This window comes from Podarcis erhardii (genome assembly GCF_964252035.2).
Source record: "Podarcis erhardii genome assembly, chromosome: 4".
Taxonomy (NCBI): domain Eukaryota; kingdom Metazoa; phylum Chordata; class Lepidosauria; order Squamata; family Lacertidae; genus Podarcis; species Podarcis erhardii.
This window is the reverse complement of record NC_138508.1, coordinates 72940068-72961950: the sequence shown is the minus strand read 5'-3', so window position 1 is coordinate 72961950 and position 21883 is coordinate 72940068. Positions and strand designations below refer to the sequence as shown.

The 21883-nt window shown below is 41.7% G+C and overlaps 1 protein-coding gene across 2 annotated transcripts; it reads right to left on the bottom strand.

Moving 5' to 3' along the window:
• Nucleotides 1-426: 426 nt before the first annotated feature.
• Nucleotides 427-20171, bottom strand: LOC309340147 (arylsulfatase D-like). Of its 2 annotated transcripts, XM_081858716.1 has the most exons (10): nt 19732-20171; nt 17103-17243; nt 16559-16680; nt 15988-16110; nt 14539-14962; nt 11868-12004; nt 10904-11038; nt 9706-9868; nt 7898-8019; nt 427-2515 (listed from the first exon to the last, which is right to left on the bottom strand). In XM_081858716.1, the coding sequence occupies exons 1-10, from the start codon at nt 19761-19763 to the stop codon at nt 2139-2141; spliced, it is 1776 nt and encodes a 591-aa protein (XP_081714842.1). In that variant the 5' UTR covers nt 19764-20171; the 3' UTR covers nt 427-2138. The 2 variants fall into 2 exon arrangements, with proteins under 2 accessions (XP_081714842.1, XP_081714843.1); XM_081858717.1 differs by lacking the exon at nt 17103-17243 and having other exon boundaries at nt 19732-20170.
• Between the last annotated feature and the right edge of the window lie 1712 nt (nt 20172-21883).

Here is a 21883-nt window from a genome sequence, read left to right as displayed (position 1 = left end):
GCAGTACAGTAGATTGCTAAGGCGGTCTCTGTATACTTTCTGTATCCCCACCCAATCCTGCTTGTTGTAAGTTGGGCATACTCTGAAGCATAAATTACCTCAAGATGCTAGGGTGGAACTGGCAGTGCTGGTCTCCTCCTAAGGCCTAGCATAGTGCCCATATGTGCAAATTTGTGGGGGGGGGGGGGTGTGCGCGCGGCGGAATAGGGCTACATCGAGCCTATAGGAATCTTTAGTATATTCCATGATTTCATGGCCCATGACCATAGTTTTCTGTTTTTAGGAATTACCAGGATATGTTTGTTTTGGGGAAAGAAGTTTCTTTTCTGTTTTTGGTTCGTGGGTAACTAAAAGTCTGTTTAATTTTTTTTCTGTTGAGAACAATTGAAGTACATCTTTCTTCAGAGCTTACCATAGCTTACAAGGTGAGGAGGTGGATAGTTTATTAGATGGTTGACATGTGGAATCAAACACCTTCTACAATGGTGCTAATATAGGACTTTTGTACTGCTTTATACCATATTTTTCGCTCTATAAGATGCACCAGACCACATGACGCACCTAGTTTTTGGAGGAGGAAAACAAGAAAAAAAAATTCTGAATCTCAGAAGCCAGAACAGCAAGAGGGATCGCTGCGCAGTGAAAGCAGCAATCCCTCTTGCTGTTCTGGGTTCTGGGATAGCTGCGCAGCCTGCATTCGCTCCATAAGATGCACACACATTTCCCCTTTTTAGGAGGGAAAAATGAGTCTTATAGAGCAAAAAATACGGTAATTGCCTTGGAACTTGATGTACATAGTTACGTAGGCTTTGTACTAAGTCAGACATTTGGTTCATCTAGCTCAGCGTTGTCTAGAACTGACTGGTTCTCCAGGGTTTTAGATGGAGATATGCCCAGCCCTACTTGGAGACACTAGGAATTGAACCTGCAACCTTCTTCATGAAGTGCAGCCCTTATGTTCCCATGTATTTGGACAGCCCCAGGACAGAAGGCACTCAGTCTGTTTATATGCACCTATCAATATTGTGTGAAAGTTTCAATATATTGGGGGCAGTTAGGGAAAGAGTTTGCTAAACTTTAAGAAGCTGAATGCTGAATAACACTGGGGAACAATTTTTTTGTTGCATTGACACCTGCAGTTGTTCTAACCTAATTTCAACGTGCTGATTTCATATCTGAAGTTGGTTTTGTTCTGTAAGCTCTAGTTATTTTTGCAATTCATGTTTTTCACTTTTCACCATAATCTTTGTTTTTCACAATGCAAGAATTCAATATTTTATTAAACACATAGCCAAAGTAGTACAATATGAGTATAAATGTAAGTGACTTATATAGCATTGAACCTGACATGTATAGCATTGAACCTGACATGTATAGCATTGAAGATGACATGTATATCTATGTACAGTTGGAGGTATGCAAAGAAAGTGTTCCCTTGGGATACAGTCTACTTGAAGAAGCCATGGTCCAATCTGAAAAATACAAATATTTAGGTTACAAAACTACAAAAATTAACTTTGCAAAACAATATTTACAATGTGGTTAGGGTAGATCAACGTGTCAGTGTCCACTTATTCCCAGTGTAAATATGACATATCGGCAAAAGTCGGAAATTGAAAGATAACTATAGCACGTACACGAAAATCTATTTCAGATTTGAAATCAGCATTGAAAGAACATATAAGAACAGTTGAAAAACCTCATGCAACAGAAAACGAATTTTTTTTTTTGTTCCCCAGTGCAATTAGACTTTGTATCTAATCCTGCAAAGATCTGGTGCAGCCCTGGGGTTTCTCTGCCCATTTGATGCTCCTTGATCCAAATTCTAAGTATAGTACAGACAACACAAGCCAAGACAGTGAGAACGGAGGTCTCCCTGTATAATTTTAGCTGCTCCTTCTCAATTAAGGTTTGAGCAAAGCAGGGATGGAGAGAGACACTGAGGGGCTGCTGTTTTTAAGAAAACAAGCCAGTAACAAGGAAAAGTGGCACATATGGGTATAACACGGAAACTAACCAACAACAACAAAAACCTCCCACTTCCAATCCCTAGCTGCTTTATGAGAGAAAGCTAAAAATGTCTTGGCTCGTGTTGTCTGTACTAAGAACAGTGTTTCATTGCAAGAGGATTCTTTTTGCTAGCCCACTTTATATGCATGGGTATCACTTTTTTCATTGTCACACCAACAGAACGGGAAGGTCCCACAGCATGGCTGCAGCCATGGTTTCCACATATTGTTTCCAGAAGAGAGCTGCTGTGGGACAGGTGTGAGGGAGCTGCGATGCTCCTCCACAGCTCTGCCTATGTGCTTTAGGACTGTGTGGAACAAGGGCTCCATGTCCGGTGAAAGAGGCACGGCCTCTGATGGGTCTCTTGAGAGATCAAACAGCAGAGGAGGATTGTGATGTGTTACACCTTCTCCGGAACATGGGCAAAGCCCCTTTTCATAACAGGCTCCTGTGCCTTCGGGGTTGAATATTGGTGTTGTGTAATGAACTTTCCATACTGGACCACCTGGAAGGGAAAGCAAAGCAAAAACACCATGATACAATAACTGCGAAAGTGATGGAACATGACGTTCTCTGGAGATTCGGTTTAAATATAATAATTCAAATAGATTTTGTTGATTTGTTCTATGTACAAGGGGAGTCAAGAAAAGTAAGGAGGAAGGGGGTGGGGGGAAAGGGTTGAGTGTAAAAATGAGGGTGTAAAGGGAATTGCAAAAATAAAAGGAGGGAGTAGGAGGCATGGGAATGGGGGTGAAAATGAAACCAGGGACATCAAAGTCTATGCAGAATAGGAGGGCATGTTGGCTTCATAATGTACTGGAGGCGAAAAGGGTGCTTAGTAGTTGCAAGTTCCCATCACCAAATGCATGAACTAAGATGATTTCATCTCATTATGTGGACTCCACAAACATGGATGACATAATAAAAATCCTTATAAAATTATATTTGGCCTGGATAATTCTCTTTACAAGTTTCTAAATGAGCCACTAATGGGCAATATGATTATTTTAATTAACTATAACTGCAACTTGAGACTACTGCAAAAAAGAAGAAGTATACAACATTCTATAATTTGAGATGCATTAGAATAGTTTTCACAGATTTCTGCACCCTTCCTGTATTTTACTGTGAACACCCCTGTTTCATAGTGGGAAAGGACAAGTCCTAAACGGACTACTTGTGCTCTTCCTAAGTAGAGTTCCTTGATAACCGTTGCTGCAGGAGGGAACTGCTTTTGCCAACACAACCAGCAGTTTCTCACCCATATTTGTTACTTTGTAATTCTTTACTTTCTGGTTTTGTAAATAGAGAAATCCTGCTTTTTTTCTTTATTTTTGTAACTTTGTTCATTATCAAATAAACATTTTATATTCTTGATTTCTATATCTGTCTTTCATTATATTAATTAGTTTGGGAATTGTGTGTAGCATCTGTAGATGTTATTGTCAATGTGACTTGTAAGAGCTGGTTCTTTATTGGGAGAAATTTACAAGATGCAGTTTTTTAAGGGAAAAGCATTTGAGTGCTCTGGAAATCCTGTTAATGAATGTGTGTGTGTAGTATGAACTAGAGATGTGAAGACAGGAGAAGAATTGGAATATCCCCCACCCATTTTTTCTTCAATTTTTTCCATTCCACCCCCTCTGCCTTCATATCACATTTCAGTATAAAGCAGCCTTTGCTGTTTTAATCACACATTCACTTGCACCAGAGTTGTTGCACCAACTCTGATGTGATACATGCTAATTTTTGTGCCTGACACAATACTGATTTTTTTTAAAAAAAATCACAAACACATCAAATGTAAAGTGTGCCTGCTTGAACTTTTAGGCATTGGCAAAAAAAATTGACTAAAATTCATGCTCGTTGGAAGAGTAAGGGCTGTACAAATGTTGCAAAAGATGTAATACACTGCGGATATGATCAGTGAGAGCCAGACAAGAGAAGCAAAGGTGGTAGCCTTTTAAAAATATATTTTGGGTGCCCTAGGCACTTTAACATGACCAAGGGAAAGTAATGAAATGATGTGGGTTTTTTGTTTTTTTTGTAATTTAAACCAAAAGGCTATCTTTCAAAAAACAAAGAATTAGACTGAAAGAATGCAGTTGTCTCATCTAAGGAACCGCATGGAACTAAGTAACTGAGTATCCTTTGTAGCATTTTACACACTGCTCAAATATCCCCACAGCATCCCCCTTCCCTTGTACTTTTCTTCACCATACCAGGAAAAACAAACCTTGGCTTGCCATCAACAACAAACCATTGATGCCGGTTTGTGCATAATGGCAACCTATCTGCTGGTTGGTTTCCTCCCATAATGCTAGTTCATTGTAAACTATAGCTTATTTTAAACCACAGTTCAATGCAGTGGTGGGGAACTCCTAGTCCATAGGCCTAATTAGAATAATCAGGCCTGGCAGACCCCCTCATTTGGCCCATGCCATACTGTCTTATCAGACGTCCGTCATGGCATCAAACTCAAAAGAAGAGGAAATGTACTCATACGTGAACTCCTGATCCTTTGTAGCTGTGGGCTGAATTCTTTTTTTAATTCATGCCAGGGCTGCAAAGGAAGAATTGGGTGTACACTCTGAAGCAGCCCACGGAGAGCTCATTTAATGCTACATGCAAAATAGCTTAATGGCCATGGGTTGAATAAACTTGTAATTCATCTCTGGATTATCTCTTTCAACACTTAGATGGATTGCTGTAGGAAAGAAGCCCTATAACATGGCGCAGTATCCAGCCTGTAAATTTCCAAAGAGCTCAGCTCAGTAGGGGTCTGCATAATCTCACCTTCACACTGGGAAGCTGGTAGTTTATTTTAGGTGCCTAGCAATTCAGTCAACATAACAGCTAAAATACGGCATAGATAGGACCAAGCTCCTTTAGCTCCATCGCTCTCAATGAAAATTAATCTGCTTAAATCCAAGTTCTCCGCAGTAGCAGTGTGGAAGATTGGTCTGTTTATAAGGTTAGAGCTGATGCTTGTAGGTGTAACTGAGTTCATAGTTTGGTGCACTGAAGTCCCATTCCAATGGGGTTTAACTATGATTAAATTATGTACATGATTTAAAAATGTGACCACTTCTTTCTGGATTGAGGAACATGCAGAATTCACGACCATGGGCAGAATTATTTCCGCTACAAATGTAAGATTCTGCCTTATACCAAATCAGATGAATGGTCCATCTAGTTCAGTTTTTGTCTGATAAGCCATGGCTTTGTCTGATCATCTTCAAGTCAACTTGGTTCTTTAAGCAAACCATTACTTAGCATTACACATGAACTAGGCCAGTAAGAAGGGAGTTCTATAAAAGTCATCAGAGTCTATCGGGATCTATCGGGATCACGCGATCGACAAGGATTGACCAGGAACACCCACGATCGACCAGTAGATCACGATCGACCGGTTGGACATCACTGTTCTAGTGTGTTGAAAAGTGGCTCAGAATTTGGTGGAAAAGGACTGGTTTCAGAAGGATGATGTGAGGTCAAAAAGCAAGGGAGGATTGTGGTGAATTACTCGCTCTCCAGAACACGGACACAGTCTTCTTCCATAACAAGCACCAACCCCCTCTGGGTGAAATTTTGGAGTCACATAATAGGCCTTCCAGAGAGACCACCTTAGAGAAAAGAAACTAAAGATATTCAATTTCTAGTTGATGAATATGTGGTCCTCCAAACACTTTTTGGAATTCTCACTGGAATGGATGTCAAATTTGTTCACGATAGTTAAACCACTTGGTTCTTCCAACAGAAGATTTTCCAGGACAAGGTATTTGGAGCTGCTTCAGCCTTTACCCTCATACAGCTCTGTCAAAAATGATGAATTGCTAGTTGCCATGGAAGAACGCTTCTCCACAGGATAGATATGGAATTCTGTTTTTTCCGCTCCACAAAACTGTTAGCTCTAAAAATAGCCCTGGTGAGCAGCTATCAGGAAGAGGGAGCCATTTTTGGGAGGTGTTCAACTGTAGCATCAGGATACCTTATAAGGGGCTGAGCCTACCTCATAGAAAAATCTCATCTCCAATATTAAAGATAGATATTTTAAAAAAATGTGTTTATACTGATTAATTGTATCAAGTTTAAGAATGGAAGATAAGAAAGCCCACTGATTCCAGGAGAGGGTCTTTAAAACAGTGGCCTGCAAGCTTCTCTCAGGTGGTCTGTAGTGTGTTTGTAGATATATGGTTGCATTAAGGACTCAAACTGATTTTTAACTGTTGCTTTCCTTTTTATTTCTTATCTTGTATGCATTTTATTGTATTACAATTTGATTTCTGTGGCATGCAAACTGCAATGCAATAAATTACAATAGGTAAGAAATACAAATATAATTTTTTTAAAAAATCACACAGCACCTAATGGTCTGATTAGAATATTTTTTTTAAAAAATCAGTGACTTGAAAAAAGAAGAGTAAAGATTAAGGGTGGTATTCAACTAAGCATTCAACTACATTTTTGCACTTGTGTAAAAGAATTTCCACCCTTTCTGAAAACACTGTGTTTTTGCATATGGGGGTTATAATACCTGCAGCTGAATCACTTTCAAAATCTGGCATCAAAGCACTTCGCAATTCTGTGGCTGTGAAGATAGCTACTTTTCAGAAAAATAAGCATTGGAAAAGGAAAGAATAAAATGCATGTTTGTTCAAAGAAAGCTTGGATATCTTTGCCCTCTAGTGGAATATCTTATAATACACATATTCAGCATCTAGTAGTTCCAACAAACTGGTGAAAAGAAGGACGCTGAATGATGCACACTTCCAGATTAATGCAAGAAGAAGAAGAAGAAGAAGAAGAAGAAGAAGAAGAAGAAGAAGAAGAAGAAGAAGAAGAAGAAGAAGCCTATTTCTTTATTTGTTTGATATTCTCTAGTTTGGTACAAAGATTAAGCTTGGTACTATTGATTTCTTAATTTTGTTGAATTCCAGACCTGTACTGCCGAAAGAAACCCGTCAAAATTGTCAAACCCAACTCCTTCAAAACAGACAAGATCCAGCAGGCACAAAATTGTTGTATTCTTGTCATCAGTGCTCAACCCTTACTGCAAGCAAGAGCAATGCTGTGCATGTTTAATCATATGAAAATCCCACCCTGTTCAATGGAGCTTCCTTCAGAGAAGTGTGCATATCTTACTCACCAGCCTGCAGGCGAATAACATTAGCAAGTAATGTTGTTGGTACCCCATGGCCAACTGTGGCTGACTCAACATGTCACCTGACTCAACTTTTGAGAAAGACTTCAGGAGAGAGACATTGTTTAGCCCCCTTTGTGACCCCCCAGACAGTCAGTTCATAGAGAATCGATATACACAGATATAGAATGTCTCGCACATTATTTTGTGTACATTGTGGTTAGTGCGTGAAGATACTCAATGCTCTGATACAGGTTAGCGAGTGTGTGAGCTTGCTATTGGCAACTCACAGGTAGAATCCATTCCAGCTTTTGAGATTTCACCAAGCATTTCCAAAATGTTTTCAATCTCAACCTAGCAGTCATAATAGACAGAAATGGATACTCGATCCAGAAATGGATAATAGGCTACCCAGTACCAAATCTTCATGTATCTAATAGTGAAATCCATACAGCACAACCTATAGCTTTGAGTGCAGTTGTGTGGACACACCATACATTTAGAGCACATTTAAACTGCATGGCTTGCCCCCAAAGAATCTTGGGAACTGTAGTTTACCCTTCACAGAGCAAAAATCTCCAGCACCTTAATAAACTACAGTTCCCATGATGCACTTTAAATGTATGGTGTGCACACAGTCTGAGAAGCAAGCAAGTTGGTGTCAAGATGCCACACTGAATCATGAGCTACGCATTTTATTTCAGTGACCCAATACCTGATATAAGGAGAATATTTTCTACTCACTCTCTTTCTGGTACCAGCGCACCGCATGCAAGTACGACCCACAGTAGTGAAACATGAATTCATGCTCTGAGTGCTGCACCACTCCCTGTAGCAAAGCTATCTGGTTCCTTCCATCAATCACCCTAAGAAAAGTAATAATACATTTAGTAAAGTAGTACTGTACAGCATAGGCCGATGACTGATTCTTGAGCTCATACCTAAGGAACCGCCTCTCCTGGTATGCCCTGTGGAGGACTTTAAGGTCCATAAATAACAACACTTTGGAGGTCCTGAGTCTCAAGGAGGTTAGATTGCTCTCAACTAGAGCCAGGGCCTTTTCAGCACTGGCCCTGACTTGGTGGAACGCTCTGTCACAAGAGACCAAGGCCCTGCAGGATTTGACATCTTTCCACAGGGCCTGCAAGATGGAGCTGTTCTGCCTGGCCTTTGGCTTGGACTCAGTCTGACCCTTTGTATGGGATTTGGTATATAAATTTTCCCTTGGCTTTTTTGCTGGCCCATGTAGGACCAGCATGGATAGCTGGCTCAGGTGAATATCTGATGTTTCCTTCCTTTATGTCCTTGATTTATGGGCTACTATTAGAATGAGGCTGCATTTTCAGCTGTATTTTCAGCCGTATTTTAAGTAACTGTTTTTTCTTTTTTTCTATTATGTTTTATTGTAATTTATATTTGGTGTTAGCCACCCTGAGCCTGGCCCTCTACTACTACATACAGTTCAGGGCAAAATGTGTCAGGATAGAAGGAAAGGTGGAAAGAAAGAGGATACAGGATTTACAGGATCTTCTCTGTGCCGCCATATTTCCTTTAAGAGTCCTTATTCTGCCTTAGGAGTTGCGCTAGTCTTGGCACTATCAATTTTTCCATTTAATTGAATGAACAGTTTTCAGTCAGGCAAATGCATAAGGTAATACTCATCAACAGATGAGCCAACTTCCACTCACATAAGACACTTTCCCCTTGTATTTCCCCCTTCTCCTACCAACTGCAGCTTTCTATCCATCCTCCAGAATCCAATCTGGATGGTTGGTGGACCCACTGGAGTAGAGGTGGAGTAGAGGTAGTCAGGCAAGCAGAAGTCCATTGTGCAATTGATCAGGCATAACGATGTCAACCATATGTCCCAAATTCCTACCTATTGGGCAGCTTCCAACAAATTTAAACACAATACGACATCAAACATTAAAAACATCTCTGAGCAGGGCTGTCTTCAGATGTCTTCTAAAAGTCAGATAGTTGTTTATTTCCTTGACAAGAGGGAGTTCCACAGGGTGGGCGCCACTACCAAGAAAGCCCCCTGCCTTCTATTTAAATATGTGGTCTTGTAATAAAAAGAAAGATTTACATTTGATTTTGTATTTTACAAAGTCTGGGATAGCTCAGTTGGTAGAGCATAAGATTCTTAATCTCAAGGTCATGGGCTTGAGCCCATTTGAAATGGAGAAAAGGGGTGGGGGATCCTAAAATATTAAATGCTGTTGGGAAAATAAAAAAGCACATGATGTGGAATAATATTCCAGCATTGCAGGGGGTTGGACTAGATGATCCTTTCAACTCTACAATTCTATGATTCAACAGGCTTTTGCCCTTATATGGAGAAATCCATTTGAATTTAACAGGCCAGCATATTTTTAAAATGCAATCTTTACAGAATACCTGTAGATGAAATCACTTAAGATGTTTCCGGATTAAAACATGTCAGAAAGCCAAGCAAATGGATGATGCTATGGATTATATATACATTTTTGCAAATTTTAATGGCTAAAATCCAAATCGCCGTGATCTACTTTCAGACCGGTATTCTGTACCTGTCTTGTGGGATAGATGCCCCAGCCAAGTGAGCCACTGTGGGGAAAATATCCATAAGACTTATTGGTTCATCAATAACACTGCCAGCAGGGACTATCCCTGGCCACCGAACTATTCCAGGCACACGGATTCCTCCTTCCCATCCTCCCATACCTTTTCCACCTGCCAAAGAAGAAGTAATAGAAGAGAAAGATAATTAGAATTCATCAGCTGAATGTCATAGTTCAGTGTGGAGAACGTCAGAGTGGAGATCAGCTGTTAAATGCATTTTTAAAAACCTAGAGCCCAGCATGAATAATGAAAGAACACACATAATGATAAAGAGGATGTGCAGGCTCTTGACATAAATAAGTTCATATATATAACTGCCCAAGCTTTAAGACTGATATCCAAGGCACTGTTTTGTGATCCACCCATGAAAGCAGTAAGCTTGGCAAATATCAGGGATCTCCCATATCTGTGATGGTCAAGATGAATTCATAAGTCCCCCACTCTTTGGCCATTTAAGAAATCCTAAAGACTTGGGGGATGGGGATCCAGGTGGTTTTATGGATGTTCTATTTAAGAACAGTTTTAAGCCACTGATGCTATTATTTTTTAACCACTATTTTAAATTTTGTAATGCTAATGTTATGTCATAATGATTTGTTGCAACCCACTTTGGGAGCCATGGGATGCGGGTGGTGCTGTGGTCTAAACCACAGAGCCTCTTGGGCTTGCTGATCAAAAGATCGGCGGTTCGAATCCCGCAACAGGGTGAGCTCCCGTTGCTTTGTCCCTGCTCCTGCCAACCTAGCAATTCGAAAGCACGTCAAAGTGCAAGTAGATAAATAGGTACCGCTCCGGCGGGAAGGTAAACGGTGTTTCCGTGTGCTGCCCTGGTTCGCCAGAAGCGGCTTAGTCATGCTGGCCACATGACCCGGAAGCTGTATGCCGGCTCCCTCGGCCAATAAAGTGAGATGAGCGCTGCAACCCTAGAGTCAGTCATGACTGGACCTAATGGTCAGGGGTCCCTTTACCTTACTTTGGGAGCCAGTCAACATGCCTTTGTAGCAGCATTATATGTTTGTAATTCAGAAGCCCAGTTTGCCCTCTCAAAGCTTTGTTCTGTACGCATGGAAGTTTCCAGACACACAGGCACATTGAAGTACAGTAATCTATACAAGGGCATGGAGAATTGAAGGAAAGCTGCCTTACCTTTGTATATACCGTTCCAGCCACCTAGCTGGGTAATACCCTCTCTAGCCTCCAAAAAGCCGCCGTGGTCAGAAGTAAAGTAAGTAAAAGTGTTGTTCCTCAAGCCCTCTTTGTCAACAGCAGCAAGAATTTCCCCTGCAGAGTTGGATGAACCACAAGAGTTAATTTTAAGCCAAATACTTGGGTCCAGGATACCTCAAGGACTGCAGAATCCTTTATATCCCTGCCCGATCACAGATGTCTTTTGGGATTCAAGGCTCATATCCCTCAGAAGATATGAACTTAATATTGTGGGCCCAGTTTTATGGTGCCCCCTTCCACTGGAGGTCAGGCAGGCCTCCTCCCTGTAGCACTTCCAGCATCTAATGAAGATTTAAAAATAATAATAATTCCAGATAGTATTTTAACTGGTGGTTTGATTTCATAGTTTTAACTGGTTTTTATTTTTTGCATTGTATCTTTGTAAACTGCTTTTAGATACTATTGTAGTTAAGCAGCATATAAGTTGTTTCAATAAAATATAAATAAATAAGCTTGTAAAATCAATATAGAGAGGATTATCTGTCATTTCCAGATGTTGAAATGACATTGCCACAGTTTCAGGAAGTGTTTCAAGGAACTGATGACAGGGAAGGGGAGTTATCAGATTTATGAATCTCTGTTCTCCAGTGCTAAGCTGAATGCTACAGTCAGTTGAAAGACAACAAGGAAGTTACAAAAACGCTACAGTCAGTTGAAAGACAACAAGGAAGTTACAAAAACGCTACAGTCAGTTGAAAGACAACAAGGAAGTTACAAAAACGCTACAATCAGTTGAAAGACAACAAGGAAGTTACAAAAACGCTACAATCAGTTGAAAGACAACAAGGAAGTTACAAATTCAGGAAAAAGAAGAAGAAAAGGTCCAAGGAAGGCTACTACTTTGGTCCTTAGAAAAATATCAATAACCACAAGTGCTACTCACCCACCATCCAGTCCATTTCCTCTACATTGTCTCCATATAAACCATGCCTGCTTTTTCCATGAAACGTCTTTGTGGTGAAACAGGGTGTGTGGACGTGTAACAAAGAAACAAAGAGGAGGAACGGTCCTTGCTTGTTTCTGGGGGGGGGGGGAATGTTTAAAAATGTTGTTTTAAAACAAAAACAAAAGCATCCATTAGCTAAGTGGAATTCATAGCTGAGCAAAGATCTGAACAGATACAGACACAGAGATCTTTCCATACACGCTAATGAGATTGAAATGTTACAAAAGGAGTAGGTTTTAGCCCATTCAGCCAGTCAGTATTATCACCACCGTTACCATGCTTCATGGTCATTGTTATGATAAGCAGTGCCCGCCAGACTGAAATGCTGTGAGCTAAGGACCTTCCACTGCTGAGTTTCCTCTTGACTGCTACCCTAAAACTCTGAGCAACTGCATTTGGCAAAGCTTATGAGCTTCATACTTAAAGCATCGGAATTGCTGATCCTAAATTTGTTGTGTTGGCTGTACCACATGCTTACATTTACACACATACTCAGGCATACACATTTGCACTTCAGCACATGTGAACATCAATGAAGCTGTAAGAGCCTTTTCAGATACCCAATAGGTAAGAATTTTGTAATTGATCTCTATTTTCTAGGAGTGTTGCAGCTCCACTGCTTTCCCCCTTGTGGATTATATTGTTTTCTTTCTTTAGACTAGGAGTATGTACGCGGGTGGCGCTGTGGGTTAAACCACAGAGCCTAGGACTTGCCGATCAGAAGGTCAGCGGTTCGAATCCCCGCAACGGGGTGAGCTCCCGTTGCTTGGTCCCAGCTCCTGCCAACCTAGCAGTTCAAAAGCACGTCAAAGTACAAGTAGATAAATAGGTACCGCTCCGGCGGGAAGGTAAACGGTGTTTCCGTGTGCTGCTCTGGTTTGCCAGAAGTGGCTTAGTCATGCTGGCCACATGACCAGCTGTACACTGGCTCTCTCAGCCAATAAAGTGAGATGAACATCGCAACCCCAGAGTTGGACACGACTGGACCTAATGGTCAGGGGTCCCTTTACCTTTTTATGTATGTAATAAGATATTGGTTTAAATGCACCTGTGATGCTATATTTGTGCTGCACCATATTAGTCAACCTACAACTTATTATTACCGTAGTTTTCTTTGCAATTTTATCATACATGGATGCTTCTCTTAAGTGTCCAGAGAAACTTCTGATGTGGTGGGAAGAAACAGTTTAAAGACATTTTCTGTAACAAAGTGCTCAGTCTGGCTCCTGCCAAACTTCCCACCTTTCATAAGCATCTTTTAGGGCCCCTTTATGAAGTACTACACGTATAACAATGGGAGCTATAGTCCAACAACATCTTGAGGGCACATTGACAATCCTTCCACAATACCAGATTGTTTCTTTTATTTACATTGAAGGTCGAAATAGATGATGATGATGATGATGATGATGATGATGATGATGATGATGATATTCAACTACTTCATACACAGTTGTTGTGAAAGAGTCACAACAAGAATAATGTACACTCAACACTCTGAACACTCAACAGGACTTTATGGGTATTATTACCCTTATGCTTGCTGCCAGTGGTTCAGCCCAAATTAGTGAAGAACTTTGGGTAGAATTCAAATCACACTTTTTAAATTGTTCTGTCTGCGCAAGCATTTCAGCTTGCCAGATGGAACAATCCCCCCTCTCCTCCCCATGCACTGTTCTGAGTTCTCCAGACTCTTGAGCCAATTTTGGGGGAAACCTAGGAGAAGGGAATCCTGTTGCACCAGCAGAGAGAAATCCTTGCAGAGGATTTCAGTTGATGAAGTTTCTTAGGGGAATCCAACCCATCATGTTTACAAGTTGCACACTTCTCTTTTATACACTTAATTTAATGAATATCTGAGCCCAATCAAAGCGCAAAGGAAAATTCACATTTCACACACATAGTTTCTTTTACCACATGCACACAGTTGAACATGTGGACACCTTGGCTGAGATGTACCAATACTTCAGCAAGGTACCCAGATCCTAAATCAGAGCTTTGCAAACTGTGTGTCATGATACGTTAGTACAGGGGTCAGCAAACTTTTTCAGCAGGGGGCCGGTCCACTGTCCCTCAGACCTTGTGGGGGGCTGGACTATATTTTGAAGGGGAAAAAATGAATGAATTCCTATGTCCCACAAATAACCCAGAGATGCATTATAAATAAAAGCACACATTCTACTCATGTAAAAACATGCCGATCCCCGACCATCCATGGGCCAGATTTAGAAGGTGATTGGGCTGGATCTGGCCCCCGGGCCTTAGTTTGCCTACCCATGTGTTAGTGTGTTGGCTGCAGTGTGCAGGTGTGTCGTGCGAACACTCCCCATGGTCCTCCCGGGGCTGGAAAGGGGTTAGTTTAACCTCCCGTTTGCTAGTAAAACTGAATTACTGTGTCGCAAAATGAAGCATAAAAAGTTTGGAAAGCTCTGTCCTATGTTTGTATCAATGCAACATCATCTGAAAAACATGCCACTGAGCAATGCAGTGATTTGACACACTAGTAAAGGTAGTCTTAGCTCTATCCTAAGCACGGACGACAAAGGTTTCAAAATCAGTCCACTCCTCTCAAAATCTGAAAAGCAGTTAAATAATTTTAATGGGTTACCGTTTAATAAATGAGGTTGATTCTTTCAGTATCCTGGAGGCAGCATTTTCCAGCTTTATTGGCTGCTGAGTAATGATGTGATCTCTCAACATGATGCAGTTCCAGTATCTTACAAATCCATAATTGGCAAACCAGGAGATGAAAAATAGGATACCACATGAAGCAGTGAAGGCAATTATTTTCCATTTCACATAGAACAGACCAGTAGTTCTTCCCAGCACAAGAGTGAACACCAAAAGAGCTGCCATCTGGGTGTAAAACCAATACGTAGCTTGCAGCTGGACGTTCATCTCAGGATCCTTATTAGCCTGGCATTCATTCACAAGTGTAAAAGGGGTGCCATAGAAGTAATCAAAGCCATGGTTTAAAGGGTGGTGGCAGTGGTCATTGTGGGATTCACAGTTCATGCCTTGGTGCCATTTTCCTGATAAGATAAACAATGATAGCTAAAGAAACCATGAATCCTGTAAATTACCAATAAGCAACTTAATACACATAATATTTATATTGGAAAAATATAAGCAAACCCTGTCCTCCGTTCAAAATAGCTTGCCCCCTTGATTCTGCCTGCTCACCCTCTAATTTATTTTATTAATATTTTTTAAAGTTTTTATTTATACTTTTCAAGTTTATACATTTCATTAATTTTACAATCAATTTGACATTTCAAAATTTGACTTCCCCCTCTTTCTGCGGCTCCTTAAATTTATTTTTCAATATCTTCTGCATATCCAAATTCATTTAACTTCCCCATTTAATTATCTACTGTAAATATATACTCTTATAAAACTTCAGGTTATTACAACAATCCTGCTAATGTTTTTATCTGTTTACAATTTATCTTTAATATTCAATAAAACGTTTCCATTCTTTTATAAACAGTTTGTTATCTTGATTTCTTATTCTTCCGGTAAGTTTCGCCGTTGCTGCATATTCCGTAAGTTTTTGTATCCATTCTTTCTTTAGTGGGACTTCTGCTTCTTTCCACTTTTGGGCATTGTTGCTGCTGTAGTAGCATACAGTGGTACCTCGGGTTACATACGCTTCAGGTTACATATGCTTCAGGTTACAGACTCCAATAACCCAGAGATAGTACCTCGGGTTAAGAACTTTGCTTCAGGATGAGAACAGAAATCGCATGGCGGCAGTGCAGCAATAGTGGGAGGCCCCATTAGCTAAAGTGGTGCTTCAGGTTAAGAACAGTTTCAGGTTAAGAACGGACCTCCGGAACGAATTAAGTACATGACCAGAGGTACCACTGTACATAAATAAATTTCTATACGATTTAGGTAGTTCTGTCCCAATAATTTTTTTTTTGGCTTGCCCTCTAATTTAACTTTGTCAGCTGGAGACCCCAAGAAGGCAGTGACAACCATGAATTTTTTGATCAAACTGAAGCTCAGATGTGTCAGTGAAAAATGGAAGGAATATGTCAGTGGGATACTGTACCTATAAGGCCTGTGGTGTAGCCCTGTTGCTGTAATAACTTAGCAAATGTTGTTTCATTCGCGGGGAGTCCTCCAGAAGCACCAGTATGTGCTAAGACACGGGGGTCATGTCTAGACACCATACCTAACATGTAAAAGGAATTGGGGGCAAGAGCCTTAGTATAAGTGGCAACTGCTATCACATTGACTTGGCTGGGCTGCGGTTAATTAACCCTTCAGGTCAGGCAGGGTTCCCTCCCAGCCCAACCAGGAGATGATGGGGATTGAACCTGGAAACTTCTGCATGCAACACAGTTGTGCTACCACTGGGTACAGACTTGTGCCTGTGTGAAAAGACTCCTGGAGTCCTGTGCTGCATGACAGCTGGCCAGGAGGTGTGACTGACAGGATCTTGTCATGCTAGGTCCAGCTATGCAAAAAATGCACGCACAACTGCAGAGCCCTGAAAGAGGTCTGTGTATGTGTGTGCATATGCTTCCCCCTCCCCCCGATCTGCATCAGGGCTGGTTATCGCTTAGGGTAATCCTCTGTGCACCCAAACACCAGCCAACCATTTAAAGAGAGCGCCAAACCTGATCTGATGGGGTATCTGCCAGTCAGAAAAGCTGCTCTGCTTGGGGTACAAAGCGAAGCTGCAGCAATCTGCTGAGTAAGCTTCACTCCTTCCCTTGCTAGCTGGTCAATATTAGGAGTCCTAATATGTAGAACAAAGAAATACTTTAGTTTGGGAATACTGTATGGTCCCCTGTCATTTGCAGAAACCTTTTCGTGAAGCCTTTCTTGGGTCACAGCTCCATCTTGAGGGCTGCAGAGGCAACAAAGGGTTTATTTAGAAACTGTATCAAACACTTACTAAAAAATTCTCTAGGCTGTAGAGATGAAACCATAGAAGCAATATGGCTAAATTGCATGACCCAAGTCATCAGGCTCTAGTCATGCAGTGACACTGTACAAAACTGTGATTTACACTGTGATGGTTATTTGAACAGGGAGCCATCGGGGTGAATAGGAGCTGCCCCCCAAAGCAAGAGGTGAGCTTGGGGAGGAACAGGACGAGTGGTGCAACTTTGTGGGTGGGGCTGAGCGCATGATGTCAAGTCACAAAATGACACTTACTTGAGTGTGTCGTTACCAAAGCATCCCAAATCACCATAGCCAAGGTCATCCGCCATTATCAACAAAATGTTGGGTCTTGACACGGCCGCGTCACACATTTGGGGAAATAAGGAGGAAACTAGCAAAATCGCTAGACTGCATCTACATAAACAACCACCAAAACATCATTTTACAAAGTATACCAGGAAGATCTCAAGTGTTTTATATCAATTATCTTTTGCCTCACCAGTTTCCCGAGATCACCGCCAAGGTAGCTAGTTTTTGTGTGGCAGCAATAGCTTGTCGGCACAGGATCTTGTCTTAATTTTAGAATTATTAACACCTTACCCTGTGTTTTTTTTTAAAAAAACATTTTAATATAATTATTTTATATTTCCCCTTGCTTTTTAATATCTTACATTGTTTTAAACTTCACATGTAATAGTATACGTAATTTATTTTATTGTGGTTTGCTGTCTTCTTATCTTCTGTACTGGTCATTGACTGAAATAAAAAAAGTGTTGATATGAGAGAGAGGGAGAAGAGGAGGGAGAGGGAGAGAGAGAGAAAATCTTGCTTTAGGGTTTCTTGAACGTGACCTGAATGTCCCTGACCTGAAGGAACATGTTTGAGTTCTTCCAACTTATGGCATGATGGGGTGTGTGATGATGATAATGTAAAGTTTGTTTTAGAGTTAAAGTCATGCCCTTTACCCCTGATACCATGGAATAGGTTTTTAGTCTTTATCATGAGGTAAGGCATCTGCAGACCTTGTAGTAGGTGATCATATTTAAAATTCCCCCGTGTTTTTAGTTATAGCTGCTAACTTTCCTTATAGTTATTTCCATACCCCATCCACTACCCAAACAGTAGGAATAAGGAATAGACATGATCCACCATATTCAGGCCCCTTTATGGGGCCGAGGGGTCCATTTTGCTCAGGTATACAAGGCATACCATTCCCCACTTACCACCCCAATGTGATTGTTCCCCCACCTCAACCAATAAATAAATGCATTACAACTTCACTAAGAAACACACTTTATAGTACATTGTGTATGCACATGTTTGTCCCCATTTTAGCTACCCCCAATTTCTGTGATGTGTCAATTTCCCACCACCATAAATTTCTTCTACGAATCAAATGACAGACATCTATAGAATAAATCTGGCATGTACAGCACAATAAAGGTAAAGGTAAAGGTACCCCTGCCCGTACGGGCCAGTCTTGACAGACTCTGGGGTTGTGCGCCCATCTCACTCAAGAGGCCAGGGGCCAGCGCTGTCCGGAGACACTTCCGGGTCACGTGGCCAGTGTGACATCGCTGCTCTGGCGAGCCAGAGCCGCACACGGAAACGCCGTTTACCTTCCCGCTGGTAAGCGGTCCCTGTTTATCTACTTGCACCTGGAGGTGCTTTCGAACTGCTAGGTTGGCAGGCGCTGGGACCGAGCAGCGGGAGCGCACCCCGCCACAGGGATTCGAACCGCCGACCTTTCGATCGGCAAGTCCTAGGCGCTGAGGCTTTAACCCACAGCGCTACCTGCATCCCGCACAAGCACAATGGACTTTAACAAAAAAACGTTACAACCACAAATTCCAAAACCACAATGAATACCAGTGCTCTGGGGAGTAACACTGACACATTTAAAAAGTACTCAACACAAGTAGCATTTTCGCTGTGTTATTTAGTGATTTGCATGTTTAAAGAGAGGCCTTTTTAGATTCCTTGCAGCGTTATTTATGTATTCAAGTGCATACAATCCCACCTCCCTCAGACGCAACAAAACTTATTTGAATAGGGTGTGGCGTTTGCCCTCCTAGGTGGATCATAAGGAAAGGGTTAAATGAGTGTGAAGTGATTGGCCAGTGGGAACCCCAGGGGAGGAGTTAGAGTTTGACTTGGAGTTGTTTGGAAGTCAGTTGGGAGTTGGAGAAGTAAGAGGGAGGATAAGTCTGTGGGTTGGTCGAGTTTTGATGTGAGAGAGTGAGAGAAACTGATAGGAGGAGTCAGATAGACAGTTGGGATAATCAGTTAGCAGTTATTAGGAAGATATAGGCCGGTATAGAAACGAAGGATAAGAAACTGACAAGAAAAATTATCTGAAACCATAAACTTGTTCATGCTTATAAAATAAACTTGATTATTTGTTTTAATGTTAACGACTGTCTGGACTCAGTGTGTACCCGAGAGAAACGGGTTGGTGGCAGCGGGGAAGTGATCATAGTGGTGGCACAGGGATCAATAGGCCGTCAAACGTCCAGGGACTCTGTGTGATTGCCACATAGGGCTTCAATGGGACACAGTACTGTACTGTACTGAAGAAATCTTAGAAGTTAACTACTTGCTACATTCCCTTACTGTTTTAAAAATATAGCTCAGTCTTGGTCAGAAAAATCCCCTCCATACTGTAGTTACTTCCACATTCACCACCAATCAACCGGACATCAGGAAACAGAGAGATTATTTTAATTCTGTCTGGGTTTGCCTGCACAGAGTGCAGGGTCACAATGAGAAATATGCTGTCTAGCTATTGCTGCAAATACCAGAAAGCACTGGAAAAACTAATTGGCAAGGATCAGCATTAGTTGCTTTTTAAAATATAGAAAGAGAATGATTCCTTTTTCAAAAAGGAATGCTTTCCACTTACCTGGAGAGCCTAATCTTCAATTTGTGATCCATCCCCAGTCCTCTAGGCGTTTGGAGGTGATATAGCGAGAACGACTGTCAGGCTTTGTCTTCTTTTTTGACAGCTCGCAAGGCTGTTTTCCCAACCATCTGCTTACTTAATAGCTTGCCAAGTAAATCGGTGGATTGTGAAACAAGATGGCTATTACAAATTGACACGAACCCTTGAGCAGCTACAGACAAAGTCCACTCTTGGAAAGCAATCACTGTTATGCTTTTCAACTGCTCTAGTGGCCTTTATAGCAGCTTCTGTTGCACCCAATCACTCAGAGAAAAACCTTCACCGTGCCAACAGGAAGTTTTGTTCCTGAAGCAAGTAGGATTTTATTATATTTTGTTTCCTCTCTTCTTTTTGCTCACAATACCAAATTTCCAGACAGCTGAAAAATATATATATTTTTTCTCAGCTCACATTACATTCATAGCAGTGCTCTTTTTTCTTTTTTTTAAGGAAAAAATGGTGCTGGTACACAGCATGAAGTTGTTGCAGTAAGTGCCATTTTTTTGGGGGGGGGTGTGCCAGTACTACATATCCTTGAGTACCCCTAGGAAAAAAAGCACCGATTCTAAGAAATGTACAATCACTAAAGGAAAAATAGGGATGCCTATGGCAACCTACAAAAGATTTTCTTTTGTGTGTGTGTGGGTCATGGGCTTTTGTGGGCCAGTATAAACACAGAGCCTAGGGCTTGCTGATCAGAAGGTTGGCGGTTTGAATCCCCGCAATGGGGTGAGTTCCCATTGCTCGGTCCCTGCTCCTGCCCACCTAGCAGTTTGAAAGCACGTCAAAGTGCAAGTAGATAAATAGGTACTGCTCTGGCAGGAAGATAAACAGTGTTACCGTGTGCTGCTCTGGTTCGCAAGAAGTGGCTTAGTCATGCTGGCCACATGACCCGGAAGCTGTACGCCGGCTCCCTCGGCCAGTAAAGCGAGATGAGCGCCCCAACCCCAGAGCAGTGGCGTAGCGTGGGGGGTGCAGGGGGGGCCGGCCGCACCGGGCGCAACATCTGGGGTTAGGGCAAATCCACGGGTTAGGGGGCGCAAATCCACGGGTTAGGGGGCGCAAATCCACGGGTTAGGGGCGCAAATTACTTGCCTTGCCCCGGGTGCTGACAACCCACGCTACGCCACTGCCCCAGAGTCGTCTGCAACTGGACCTAATGGTCAGGGGTCCCTTTACCTTTTTAAGGAGTCTCAAAGCAGCTAACAATCTCCTTGCCCTTCCTCCCCCACAACAAACACTCTGTGAGGTGAGTGAGGCTGAGGAAAAGAGGAAGTGTGAATAAACCCAGAGCCCCAAAATTTGTGGAAGGACAAACAAATATTATGGTGGAATGAGGTGGGATGGAGAATAAAATGGGAGTATCCTGGGAGAAGGAATCTTGTGCAACAGAATCTTCTCATCCCATGCACCCACTAAATCTGTTTTAGGGATTCTCCAAACTCTCTGGAGCAGGTTTGGGGAAGGTGCAGGGCATGGGCAGAGGAAGCAGCAGGAGGAACTGTCCTATTGCACAAGCAGAAATGGGTTGGATGAACATAGGCCATTGTGTCAAGTTCCACTTGTGAATGGATGAGTGCACCATCTGTGGAAAAATCCATTTGTATCTTCTCCTTTACAATTAGAAATATGCCCCCCTGCCAGCCTCTATACTGCCTCTAACTGCCTCCCATAGTCAAAGGGAATACAGAAGCTATGAAAAGTTTACACAGAGAGTTGTTAGGAACATAAATATGACAAGGAAATGCTTTGTGGCTTGAGCCTGAATGAATGAGGTTGGCTATCAATCTCAATAAATACAGCCAACAACTCTGGCTTCTAAAACCAGAGTATTGCTTTTTCCTTTGCCAAGTAATTTGCTAAAGGATATATAAGTCACAGAAGTAAAGGAACAGAAGTGAAAGTTGGCAGGCCTATTAGAGGTTGGTAGAAGCATACAGGAAATGTCATCTATGTCACACTCCAATCAGAAACAAGATTTTTCATTCTTTTGCAACAGCCATATTTTGGAGACATGCTTTCTCATTTTTTTCTCCAAACCTCTAAAATGCAACTATGTGTTCTCTCCATGTTTTCAAAGTGCTATCCAAATGTTCTAACCAGTGCTAAATCT